Source organism: Stylophora pistillata, chromosome 9 (genome assembly GCF_964205215.1).
Source record: "Stylophora pistillata chromosome 9, jaStyPist1.2, whole genome shotgun sequence".
NCBI lineage: Eukaryota > Metazoa > Cnidaria > Anthozoa > Scleractinia > Pocilloporidae > Stylophora > Stylophora pistillata.
This window is the reverse complement of record NC_142527.1, coordinates 5665702-5679232: the sequence shown is the minus strand read 5'-3', so window position 1 is coordinate 5679232 and position 13531 is coordinate 5665702. Positions and strand designations below refer to the sequence as shown.

At 38.2% G+C, this 13531-nt stretch overlaps 1 protein-coding gene across 2 annotated transcripts in view; it reads left to right on the top strand.

The window, feature by feature from the left end:
• The first annotated feature begins 280 nt into the window (after positions 1–280).
• The window catches only part of LOC111336472 (protein furry homolog-like), a 38942-nt gene continuing 25691 nt past the window's right edge, over positions 281–13531 (top strand). Inside the window, exons 1-19 of one of the 2 annotated variants that reach the window (XM_088732966.1) lie at positions 281–630; positions 984–1165; positions 3866–3919; positions 4413–4493; positions 5029–5096; positions 5223–5292; positions 5726–5776; positions 6936–7205; positions 8996–9040; positions 9299–9490; positions 10115–10216; positions 10461–10516; positions 10775–10822; positions 11025–11133; positions 11782–11862; positions 11974–12030; positions 12707–12846; positions 13031–13141; positions 13257–13325. In XM_088732966.1, the coding sequence (XP_088589092.1) occupies positions 609–630; positions 984–1165; positions 3866–3919; positions 4413–4493; positions 5029–5096; positions 5223–5292; positions 5726–5776; positions 6936–7205; positions 8996–9040; positions 9299–9490; positions 10115–10216; positions 10461–10516; positions 10775–10822; positions 11025–11133; positions 11782–11862; positions 11974–12030; positions 12707–12846; positions 13031–13141; positions 13257–13325 (1808 nt within the window). In that variant the 5' untranslated portion in view covers positions 281–608. Of the gene's footprint in view, positions 631–980; positions 1166–3865; positions 3920–4412; positions 4494–5028; positions 5097–5222; positions 5293–5725; positions 5777–6935; positions 7206–8995; positions 9041–9298; positions 9491–10114; positions 10217–10460; positions 10517–10774; positions 10823–11024; positions 11134–11781; positions 11863–11973; positions 12031–12706; positions 12847–13030; positions 13142–13256; positions 13326–13531 lie in introns of both variants that reach the window. The other variant, XM_022942574.2, reaches the window with a different exon arrangement.

Sequence of the window (13531 nt, the reverse complement as noted above, 5' to 3'; positions counted from 1 at the left end):
AAAACAGTGAAGGGCATGTGGTGTACCGATTCTTTTGAAGCTATATTCGTTCAGTCGTGTTTTAGGCTAGAATACTTGTTTTTCGATTCAAAAAATCGCTAAGACACTGCTGCACAAACATAATGGCACTTGAAGTGTGTAAAGCACTCTTCTGTTGCAAATTAACTTAACCAGAAATAGAATGAAAAGGAAGCAAACGTGTTTTCGCGGTCTAGCATGTGATTGGTGGAGACAGAGTCACTCCACAGTTTATGCCTTGAACGCATGCGTCATAGTTTGAAGCTTCCTCTTGTAGTCAAAATTTTATATTTTTCTATATGTGTAAGAAGTTTTTGTATGGTCTTCGAATCTTTGCTGTTGCATTTTGTTATTGCGTCGAGACACTGAAGGAATATTCTGTATATTGCTAGATACTGAGTGAATGGAAACGTTTGGTTAATTTATCACGGAGAATCTGTCGCACCTAGGCCTGTGGACTGGTCCTTCGATATTCTACGGAAACCGTCATCGAACTTTGCTCAGCCAATGTTTGTTAAACTGGTGGCTGTATGTTTCAGAAGACATCGATCCAAGAAACGCCATGAAGAGAAAATGGACTCCTAAACATAATGGCTGAAACCAATAATCGAGGTAAGCTCGGATTTGTTGTTTCACGGACAGCAGATTTTTTTTGTGATTATTTATGGAGGAAAATATCACTTTTGTGAACTCGCTTATAAGTGTTGTTCAGTTTGAAATATAACTGCTGAGGCTATGGCATGTCACAATTTTCTCACTGGCCAAAATTACACTCGAGTTTTTCCATAGTTTTTACTTAATCGTGATAATTTTACTTAAGATTTTGTCTCAATTTTCACACAACGATGAACGACCGGTCTCAGCGATATTGTCGACATCGCCGTCTGACCTAAAAGTTTTGCCTCAACTCGTTGAATATCCCCGATTAATACCAAGCTTAAGTTATAATTCCTATGTTTTAGAAGATGTCAAAGCTTCCAACGCTCTAGAAAATGGGCTTGTTCTACCTTGGGGACAGCCGCCAGAACGGCAAACCACCGCTGCAGCATCTGATGTCACCCCCGGGGAATTTGTCTTGAGACATCTATTCAGAGACTTCACTGATCTTGCCGAGAAAAAGATCGAAACTATTCTGACCGAACCTTTGGTAAGCCTTTGAATAAACATTGATTTTTCGATCCATTTTTTCAGCGGGTGCGGGCTTAGGGAAAGATTAGCGAGCAGTAGTGATTTCCTAAATGATGTAGAGGATAAAAATATTTTTACCTCCTACTCGCGAGGTTTGTTTACAATTTTTGACCTTATCTTGAGTCCGATTTTGGAATAATTGATGGATTTCAATTTACCCGTTAATGAAGGAACACTTTTTATAAGAAATGTGGTTTCTTTGTAAGCCAAAAATGTTGATTTATTTAGTACCTTACGGTGACGACAAAATGCCTACCGCGAGAAACAATGCTCAATTTCCATCATCAGACGATTAAAACGAACTGTTTATTTTCGGGTAATTTGAAGGTGAAAAGTATCATTGCGCGAGAGTTATTTATATAACTGGAGGCGGTATTTTTGCAGTAAGCTTGTACGCTTTCAAACGTATTATCTACGATTTCTCTGCAAAAATGCTTTTATTCCGTGATTTCGATGTAAACTACAATTTGTTTGTGTAGGATTGTGTACACAGTCTACTGGTGTAGAACGATTCGTCATTACGGACCACACGCTTGGGAATTCGTCCAATTTTGAAATATTCATTGGAGTTATTACCAAAGCTTATATGGGACGAGAGAATATGATCATTAAAACTCTCAGTTGTCATCAATCACTGCCTCAAAGAGACTTCTTTCCTTCTAAATCCCTTTCCGTCACTCACTACTTCTGGAATGCAACCCCAGTCATTTTCTTGCAACATTACTAAGATCACATGTTGTGGTCTCCTGACATGAGCTGAGAAAGTAGTTATTGTTTGAACTGTTTATTGAGCTTATTGTGTCTTGGGGTGGTATGATCTTTAAAAATGCATTACATGTCTGCATTTTGCATGCTTGGGTAACCCTTTGGCAAAAGACTTCTTTATTGAAATTTTTTTTCTTCCACCCTTTCACATGATTTACACTTTTACTCTTTATTCAAGCATGTCTTGTCTGGGGCTTTTAAAGAGGGCTGTTAAGCAACCGATATTAGACCTATAGGGTGAAACTCAATAATGTGCATATTTATGAGTCATTTTTATGGTGAAATCACCATCTCTTAATTCATGGGAAGTCGTTTACCTGCAAATGAACCTTAATGCAGCAAATTGAACTTGTTAATGGCCATTTGATGATTATCTCAAGATTTTTTATGTAAACAAGTGGTTACCATGGTGATAATCATTCTGTCTCTTGATCAAGTGTTGTTGGTTTTAGTGTCAATTAGCCATGTTGAAGTTTACAAAGAGAAAGAGTTTACACTCATGGGCAAGACAATGCTTCACAACTCTACCTTTTAGAAGCTGGTACCCAAAAAGGGGAGGGAGTTATAATCTGGTTCCATATACAAATTTTAGAAAACTTCATGTGTTACTTGTACTTTAGACAGTATTTCATTGTCTCAAATTTGAAATAAAAAAGAAACTTTAAACCTCACCTTCTTTGCCTCTCTGTAAAATTGAATTGTCAAATATTAACTATGAGCTTATAAATCTTTGTAGACAGAAAAAATTGTTATGTGATTTCTTACAGAATTGAGGAAGCAGTAAAATAGAGTATTTATACTATTTTACATATAAACATCTTCTCTTTACTATATCAATGTACAATCCAGCCAGAAATTGGTTCAGTTATCAGAATTGATAGCATACAGCACTATAATTCAGCAGTTCATGACTCTTAATAAAGCTATGCCAAGTTGTCACAAAGAAATTTGTGATAGCAAGAAGGAAGAATCACAAAATAGATGTTTAGAATTAAAAAGGTTAAGGTAATTCCTGGTGAAAAAAAGTGATAATGTCATGACATTTGTTTTGCCATGCAGTGTCAAGTTGGTCTCAAAGTGTAGTTCTCATTACTTCTGTCTGATTTTTCCATTGGCTCTGGCCTGTCTTTATTGCTTAGTTTGTTTACCATTTGTCAGTCAGTAATAAGTGTTTTTTCATTGTGTTTTACTTTGAAGCAAGTTATTTGCTTATTTCATGTGGTATTTTTTAAATTCTTTAGATCTTGAAAATGTGGTGTGATTATGATATTGTTATGAAGAGATTTTTATTTTAAGGTAACATGGAGACAGATGTGTTAAATTGAAGGGTCAAACAAAGATCTTAACTTTTATGTGCAAACTTGTCTGATTCTTTTTGTACAAAGTTCTTTGTTTGATGCCTCATGCCAATTTTTTTGACTGTAGGAGGTCTTTTAATCAGCCATCTTTTGATATTATGGTGTTATAAAGATCACTTAGGAACTATCATTAGGGGTGCATACTGTAAGTTATGGACCAAATTTTCAGGCTATGAACTAGAGCAGAGAAAACAAGGTTCCATAATATACCATGCGGACCCAGAAACAAAGCTAGCGGTTTTGAATGTGGCAGGTCATACAGTGAAATACAGCCCACTAAATTGACCAATCATAGTGTATGTTTTAACTGCAAGATGTAATAGTGTATCTAGAACCTTGGCTCAAAGTTATGAAATATTTTTTTGTAATATTTGCATGTCTCTCCTAACTAAACTTTCTTGCATGATTGGTTGTTATGTTTTAGTGAAAAGAAGGCATGGGGCCTTGCCTGTCTGAACTGTACATACTGATATGGCTGTATAGAAGTGGAAAAATGAATTTATAACTGACTTATGTAGTTTTTTTTGCACTTACAGGAGAGACCACTGTCAAAGTCTCTTCAAAGAGGGGAAGATGCTCAATTTGACCAGGTATAACAGCTAAACCTCCAAAAGCTCACCTCTGACAGGTTTACCCTCCCCTCCCCCCTACTCACATGCTAAAGAAGGAGACGTTAATTTCCCACGCACGAGATTACTGTGTGATGGATGTCCTCCCTGGGGTGGGATGGGTGGGTTGACTGGGCCCACAGTAATTGGCGCAAGCTGTTGCAGTGTCCCTGCTGGTTGGCGAAGCTAAATAAACTAAACTAAACTAAAACTAAGAAACAAAGTTGACTGGTGAGGATGCCTCTCTATTCTTTTAAATTTTGTTTTGAATTGTGGCTTTGGGCCTATCCAGTTACATGTACCTGGACATTTGAGAAATGGGCCCCAGGGCACTTAATCAAACAAATATGGCTGCAGTTACTGTAGTAGTTCTGAGAAACTGAGAGATTTTGAAATTCTACCCTATGGAGTTGATATTGCACTATTCAAAATTAAAATTATACTGATTTGACTAAGACTGTCTTTGTTCTTTCAGCTGCTGAACTCTCTTAACAGTGTAGCAGAATATAGTCTCCCTTCTCTCTTGACAACACTGTTTAAGTGGTATGAGAAGCAGGTGAGAAATTAAACAAATATTTTTTTTTCCTGATGATTATACCACAAGGGAAAAAGTCCATAGACCTTTGGATATCTTGCTGCAATGCTGCAATGCTCCAGCACTGAGTGACAAAAAAAATTGAGTCAGCTAGGCTTTCTAAGAGCTTGGCGGGAATTAATGGGTCTATTGATACCGACTATCAATGTCAATTTAACAAACAGATTCTATGCATCTGTACAATGTTTGATTAAAGATGAGGTCAAAATGTGGTGGGGACAAAAAGTGGCATATGGGCAGCAGTTGAATGTGTCATTGATGTTCTTACTGTATTTTGATGACTAGCTTTAATGATCTGTTGCAAATTAGATCTATGGCAACATAGGATCTATTTGCTTTGTATACTGAAGGAAGTAAGCAAGTTATTGTGTATGGTGACGTCATTAATGCCTCTGTCCTGTTCTAGATCTCATTTAAGAATCAGTCAAAATCCATGTATAGTTCAGCTTTTTATGTAATTAAATTTTTATAACATGGAGTACATTTTCTTTTTTAGCAAAACAAGACTGGTGAGTCAGAAACTGATGGATACAAAGGCAAGGGCAATGTCTCCAAACCTAAGGGGTAAAGTATTAATTATAAAAATGATTTTTCAGTTGTCATTGCATGAGTATACTTACATTTACATGACTTTATACACTCAGCTAAAATTGATTGCTGTTCATCTGATGGTTTGTTTTGTTGAATTAGTGGCAGTGAATCACCAAAGCTTCAGAGCAAATTCCATGTCAATAAAGATCACCTCACAGAGAGAAGAGATGTAAGTGCACAGTACTAAAGGAGCATTAATGAACTAAAAATATATTAATGTACCACAGGCCTTCCATCCTCTGCAGCACGTAATATCTCCATTTGGGCTTGGGAAGCCCATTTTGTTCCTCCTTTGTGGGTGTCATTGTGCAAGGTCCAAGTTACCACTTTGCTTCTTTTGTTTCTAAGGGTATGGCCATTCCAACTCTATTTCCTCACCCCTTTGATGATGTTCCGTATTCCAAATTTGTTTGTTTAGCAGTGCAGTATGTACTTTAATGCCGCCATGTAATTAGAGTCTGTGGAATATATTTAGATGATAGACTTCTAAACATAATTATCAGAGGAATTACCTGGCTTAGACAAAAGAAGGACATGCAATGGGTGCATTCTAGGTTTACTTTATAGAATGTGTCCTAACCTGTTGTATTATTACTTTCCAGCTTGCAGTGGACTTCTTGTTTTGTTTAGTTCTAATTGAGGTCCTAAAACAAGTGAGTGGATGAATAACAGAAGTTTAGTATATACTAAAACAGTGGATAGCGTTGAAGGCGCGCTCTGATTGGCTTGTCAAACTCCGAATAACCTTTGCTATTTACCTCCGAGCAACTCGTGAAAAAATGGCACCCCGGTTTGCATCCGTGAGAAGTGAAGAAATCACTCAAATTAACAACGGTGGTGTATATTATCTCACTGTTTTAGTATATACTAAAACAACTATTCACCTCAGTGTCGGTGGTTAGTGGTGGATATTTACCTCACCGCTTCGCGGCTCGGTAAATATCCACCGCTAACCACCTCCACTTCGGTGAAAAGTTGTTAACTATACTTTAAACAATGTGATTAATGTGGGGAGTAACGTATTAAGTGTAATAAATAACTTATTAGATGTTTTGTTGTCTAGTATCGCTGAGTATTTTTACGAGTTGTGCCGTATTTTGACGGGCCCATAGGGTGAGTCAAAATACAAATATAACGAGTAAAAATACTCAGCGATACTACACAACAAAACGTCTAATAAGTTATTTATTATCCAACACGCCAAACTTGTATTTCAGTGTGGGCGAATTTCGCGGAGTGTGTGACAGAAGTATGTGAGGCGGAACAGAATTGGCGCATTGTGTTGCTGTTTCTATTTTCTTCATTAAATGAAGAAATTTTCTGGTTGTCAAGCTGTTTTTCTTTGTTCCATTTATCTAATAAACTTGGATCTATATTTGCCAGCCATTCTGACTCTTCTTCGTTGGAAATATGATTCAAATTGTCCGCCACTTTTTTTTTTTTCGTAACTACGATCCAATTCTTCGCTTGCGCGATGCGAGAAAACCTGTTTAACCGGTACTCTACAATAGATGAATACAAATACCGCGTGATATTTGTACTCGTCTATGGCATTATTTGTACTCGTCTAAGTGTAGTTGGATAATAAATGCAGGTAGTTTGTGTACAGTGAGGTTATTACAGGACCCGTTTCCCTGTATAAAGCAACCAGGAGTAATTCATATGTGCTATGGATAAGATTGCAGTCCATCTGAGGTTAAAATCCCCCCCTCCCCCCCACACATCCCATAGACACAGTATGGCTAAAAAGTAATGATAATACTAACAACTACAAATTTGATAACAGTTTTGTCCAAAACGTTTTTGCTCCAGTTGCCAGTCCACCCAGTGAATGATGGGTATGTGCAGTACATTTTATCATTGGCATTCAGACATTTCAAACAAAGAGACAGCTACTCCACCTCCCCAACAGCTGCTAATGGAGAAATTATCGCTGCTCTGTATGCCGAGGTGCTTGGTGTGTTGGCACAAGCCTGCTTTTTGTCAGTGAAGAAGAGATTTGTTACAGAGTTCAAGGAGCACCAGAACAATCCCTCAGTTTTTGTGAATATTATTTATGGAATGAAGTATTTAAGAATTAAGGTTAGTACAGTTTCTTTCCATGTATAAGAGTCAAGTTGTAAAAGCGACTGGCTTTAGTCTTTAAATGATATGAACATCCATGTATAGGCATGCACATGGACCAGACCCATTTGGTTTTGGTGGTGAGTCCCAAATGCACCACTCGTATCTTGCAATGCCAAATAAGGGATCCTTAAATTCGCTCCAGTGTGCCCAAATAGCTTTATCATTTAGCTGAAAGTCAATGTCATTTTCTTGTGTAACTTCAGGTTTTTGATAGAAATTAATGTCCAAATACCATAGTTGTTGTGGGTTTGTTTAGTTTACACTGGCTCACAGCAGAGTGCGCATGACTTGTATATAGGTGCACCAAGCTGTGATTGAGAGAAAATTTTCTTGGTGTAACCATTTAACTCCCAACTGTGACCAGCATCTAATTTCTCGCAATATCACCCCTGAATCACAGATTAAGGTCAGGAGAATAAAGGAAATGATCACCAACTAAAGTAGTTCTTGGTTGTCAACCAAATTCTCCTTGTCAGCAGCACCTTGCAAATGCATGGAGAAGAGTATGGAAAAATTACATGCTGATTTTTTAAACTGCCTGGCATTCCATTTATTTCAAGGACAGTATTGCACCAAGTTTATTTTTTCCTGGTGTCTAAAATTTTGATTCTGTGGTGATACTACATGTGGAAGGACAGGTAGTAAAGGGGGTAAATTTCTATAAAAAAACTGTGGTGCTGTGTTGGTGGGGGTAACAAGGTAATTTGGTTTTATCAACTAAGTTGAAATTTATACAATGAAAATATATGAAGTTCATATATTTTGAACTGCGGTATTAGATACATATGATGCACGATCCTCGCAGTAGATAGCGCTATTTAAGCAATAGCGAAAATCAGAACTGAAAAAAATCAGGCCTGTACGGGATTCGAACCACTGACCTCTGCGATACTAGTGCAGCGCCCTACCAATTGAGCTAACAAGCCAACTGGGAGCAGGCCGTTGAGTTGATTCATAATAAACCTGTGAAAGTGATAAATATACAATGAAAATATATGAAGTTCATATATTTTGAACTGCGGTATTAGATACACATGATGCACGATCCTCGCAGTAGATAGCGCTATTTAAGCAATAGCAAAAATCAGACCTGAAAAAGAATCAGGCCTGTACGGGATTCGAACCACTGACCTCTGCGATACTAGTGCAGCGCTCTACCAATTGAGCTAACAAGCCAACTGGGAGCAGGCTGTTGAGTTGATTCGTAATAAACCCGTGAAAGTGATAAATATACAATGAAAATATATGAAGTTCATATATTTTGAACTGCGGTATTAGATACATATGATGCACGATCCTCACAGTAGATAGCGCTATTTAAGCAATAGCGAAAATCAGACCTGAAAAAAATCAGTCCTGTATGGGATTCCAACCACTGAACTCTGCAATACTAGTGCAGCGCTCTATCAATTGAGCTAACAAGCCAACTGGGAGCAGGCCGTTGAGTTGATTCGTAATGAACCCGTGAAAGTGATAAATATACAATGAAAATATATGAAGTTCATATATTTTCATATTATAAGTTGAAATTGTAAATTGGCCGCTGTAAAGAGTTAAAAAGCTGACATTTAGAGCGATGAAGAGCTAATGCTCAAAACGTCATCTTTTTAACAGTCTTTAGGGTGACCAATTTACAATTTCAACTTAGTTGATATAACCAAAGTACAGGTAGGTTTGCCAAATGGAAAATTAGGAAAAAATGAGTTTTAGGCAATTAACCAACAAGTCTGATTTTTTTCCCTTAGTTATATCCAGTTGAGGAGTTAGAAGAGTCTTTTAATTTTATGAGGGTAAGTATGCTCAGCCACTTCAAGAATGAATTAGAACCAATGATTAGAACTGATTTTTTTCTTCTTTTTGGAATCATGTAATTGATAATTGCATGGTGGGTAACTGGTGATTTATATTCCAATTATCTGTTATGAAATTTCCAAGGTCTATGTGGTTGAGTTTTTTTCATGGACTAAGTGTTTTATGCTGATTAATCTTGCAAGGAAGGTATGTTAAACTTGATTTTTTTTTTCTTTTTTTTTGTAACATGTTTTTAGGATTGTGCAGCATTGTTTGTGGATTCCAGGGACAAAGAAGTGAAACATGCATTTGCATTCATGTTTGTGGAAATCCTTCTTCCTGTTGCAGCAGGGGCCAACAGAGAGTTGAATGTTCCAGCCTTGAAGAGCTTTGTAGACACCATGTATCATCATGCTTTTGATCTCACCAAAAAAACAAGGCACAGCCAAGTGAGTCGACAACCATTGCAGGGTTCTAATATGTAAAGTAAAGTCTGTTTACGAGCCTAGTGGCCCATTAGGCCGGTGCTTAACTCTGGTTTCTGTAGCATGAAGCGACTAGGAGTATTTCTACTCCCACCTGGATGGGATGCCAGTCCATCACAGGGTTACTCCCAGCATTAAATTGCCGGTACCCATTTATACACCTGGTTGAAGAGAGGCATTGTGAGGGTAAAGTGTCTTGCCAAAGAACACAACACAATGTCCCAGCCGGGGCTCGAACCCGGACCACTCGATCCGGAGTCAAGCGCACTAACCATGAGGCCACCTCGCCTCCACATTGCAGGGTTCTACTCTAGAGCATTTTCATACTTAGTACCACAGAAAAAGGAATTTAGAATTTATGACCAGTTGACCTAAGTTAAGAATTCCAATAGAAACCTTGTATTCCGGGTGTCACCACCTCACAGACTTCCTGCTTAGGTGAGCACATTTCCTCCTCTTCTCCCCCCCCTTCCCAGTCCCCCCTCCCCACCCCCTCTTGAGAGAATTGCTGATTAATATTTTTCCTTTGAGGAAGCTGTGGATAACAATTTTCCATGACCCTTTTTTTTGTTTGTTGGTTTGTTTCAGGCTATATATCCACTTGTCACAGTTTTACTTTGTGTCAGTCAAAAAGCTTTCTTTCTCAGTAGCTGGCCGAGCTTCCTTAGCATGTGCCTGGGAACTCTGAAGGTATTTTATCATTGTACTGTTTGGCTCTAGAACACTTTCTGTAATTTTTTTTTAGGAAGTGTACTCTATCGTACAGACATTTTAAGTATTGGCAAGATAGCATAGGGATTGATGGACAAGTCAGTCAGGGGTAATTTTTTCCCATAGTGAAAAATGCAAACAGAAGAATTACTTTGGTGTCAAAAGGGTTTGCATCATCCATTTCGTTTTTGCATTCATCCTTTTGTTTTCCTCTGATTTGCAGCAGAGAGACGTAAAGATGCAGAAAGTAGCGATGGAATGCTTGTACAGATTGGTTTGGTGAGTACATTATATATACCTTGAAACCTTTTCTTTATGAAAGGTCATCCGTAGAGATGTAAGATTTAAATAATTTAATCACTATTGTACCAGTGAAAATGAATGATAATTAGTAAGTGCCTAGATTTTACAGTATGTACGTTGCTCATTCAAAAGGAGTGGCGCAGCTTACATTTTGTGGCTAAGTGAGAAACACAATGTTTCTGTACTGTGGAATTTTTAAGACATTCCGCCATGGACTGAATTCTTGTTTTGTAGGGTCTACATGATCAGAATCAAGGGGGAGAGTAACACAGCAACCGTAAGGTACATTTACATTCCTTTTGTTATTAGTTCTTTTGGTTATTTTTCAAATGTTGTAGCATTTTTTTGTGACCTTATGAGTGAGATGATTGGTTCCTCTAAGTGCACTTGCCATTATTATGAAAATAAGCGTAAAGGTCCGGTTACCTGTGATATTAGGCCAAGGTATACCGCCCAATCTAAGCTCTGCGTTTATTTTCATTAGCCGACTGCGAAGTATCACAGATGTGCTCTTTCCTCGTGGTTCCCGTGCTGTTGTGCCAAGAGAAGCTCCCATGAACTACTTTGTGAAGATCATACAGTTCATAGCTCAGGTGATACAGTCAGCGGAGAATTACTAGAGGATAAATAGCAGTTATCATTGGCTGTTTCTGTATTATGTTTACCCACCAATTTCGTGCCACAACAGTTTTTAACAGGTTCATTCCATTCATTTCTTGTTCAGTTGACGAAGGTCTGTGACAATTCACTAGTTCAACGTAAGGAAAACGCATTCTAGTCAGGTCGTTTCTTCGTAGATGCTGTGCGATTTCTGTGTTTAGGCACCAACTTGGATTGGCTGTCCTTTCGCCTCGATTTGAGGCGAGAGCTTTGAATCCCGCCGGCAGAGTGAAGTTCTGCAGGCTGACCACCTTGGTGTGGATGGCAATTAGAAGAAATTTAAATAAACTGCAACCATTTGATCGGAGGAAATGAGTTACTAAAATTCAGAGTTGTGAGCCACGACGTTCGTAGGTTAAATATACGCTGGATTTTGTTTCGCCGAGTCAAAAATATCCTTTCTATGCTAGATCAAGCGCACTTCACTATTCCACGATTGTTACTAGTTTTAGTTATGTGAGGTGTAGAGGAGTTTTAAACTCATTATTCATACAGCGTACTGCACTCAAAGCTACTACTTTTATCAAATGAAGCTTTACAAGAGAGGTTTACCTCTGATTTTTTATCTTTTTATCCATTAGGAAAAGCTCGACTTCGCCATGAATGACATAGTATTTGATTTGCTGAGTGTGAACAGAACATCCCGGCAAATTAGTCCTGAGGTATTGTTTTAAGTCAGTGTACGAACAGTATTCAGTGTGCAATCTTATGCTTGCGTTTAGCTATCAGTGATGGTAAAGGCTAAAGCAGATTTTTGACTTCGTTTTTTCCAGAGAATGAACATTGGTCTTCGTGCATTTTTTGTCATTGCTGATAGTCTACAAAAAAAGGTAAGGGTTATTGTTTGTAAAGGTAGTGTAGAAAAAGAAGAGATTGAACTCAGGAACTAAAACTATTTAGTGTAAAGGGTATCTTTGTTAAAGGTTGGTGTAGCCTTTGGTTTAGGTGTCTCATTGGGGCACCAACGTGGCAACTATAGGGGGTGACATTTTCTGCCTTAAAACGATGTTTAAACTCTCCTAAATCTTCTCAAGTACGGCAATCTTCGTCCAGTTCTCAAAACTACGAACGCCTGATTTAAGATTGCGCGAATATTTTGGGGATAATATGACGTCACAGACTTACGCGCGCTATTTCGTAGTCTGAGTAATGTAAGGTAGGGGAAGGGGGCGAGAAGGGGTGAAAATATTCACTCCTTCACCTTCAACCCCCTCCCCATTTTTTCGCTGTCACTCACCCCCTTGGTACAAATTTCTTTCCCTCTCCAGCCTTCCGGATCCGTTTAAATCTAAGATGGCGGCCATAATTTTCGCTAAGCACTCGCTCGCCAAATTTACGCCTGCTATTAGTGTAGCTATTCATGGAAGAATATGCTACAAAGGTCTAGAGAATTTGAAAAGAGCATATCCTAAGCTTATTATTTTGTACCTTTTCTATCATTGTGCAGTAGCCACTCGAGAAAAATGTAAGACCTGAAGAAGTTGAAACTATTTTCTTCTTTGAAAGGGCACAGAGGCGCCAGCAATGCCAACATCCACTGCTCCTTTTCCATCTGGTAACACTGCTAGGGTGCGGAGAGTAGCCTCCATGAAAAATCTGACGGAAAGTCAAGCCAGCAGTATTGGACTGGCAAACTATTACCACAGGTACCTAGTTGGCTATGTACCATAGTGCCCCGTGTTCTACTCCGGGTGACTTTGAACTAACAGCAAAGATTGTGTTTAAAGTTTGGAAAAGTAGTGTATTGTGAAGACTTTACTTTTTATTAACTAGAACAACTAATAGATGAATGAATAAACATTTGAAATAACTAAATTTCTTTCTTTCCAGCATCCGTAAGACTCTAGATAGTATCATAAGATCCTTAGATTCACAGATCGGTAGGCCATTGATGATGACAAATCCACATTGTTCTCACAAGGAGCCAGAAGATATTGCCACGTTAGTACTTAAGTTCATTATTATACGAACAATTTCTTTACGTTAACTTTCGTTTGATTTTCCTTCTGTATCCCTTCTTGACTTATTTGCTAATTTTCATTGTTGTCTTGTAAAGAGGAGAACGGAAACCGAAGGTTGATCCTAAAATTGAGCTGTTCAGGACTTGTATTGCTGCCATTCCAAGGTATCTGCAATGAAAAGTTATTTCCGTGCCATCCCTCTACTAGCTCTGGGTTATTGATGAACCAAATATACAGAAAAAAAAAACAAAAACAATGTTACTCTTTGCGATTGGTCAGTGCAACGGGCAGGACTCTTCTATAGAACCTTCCTAAATTGGGAGATGTTTTGCCGCCAAAATTATTTGCTATGGTGATTGCTCTGACCTGT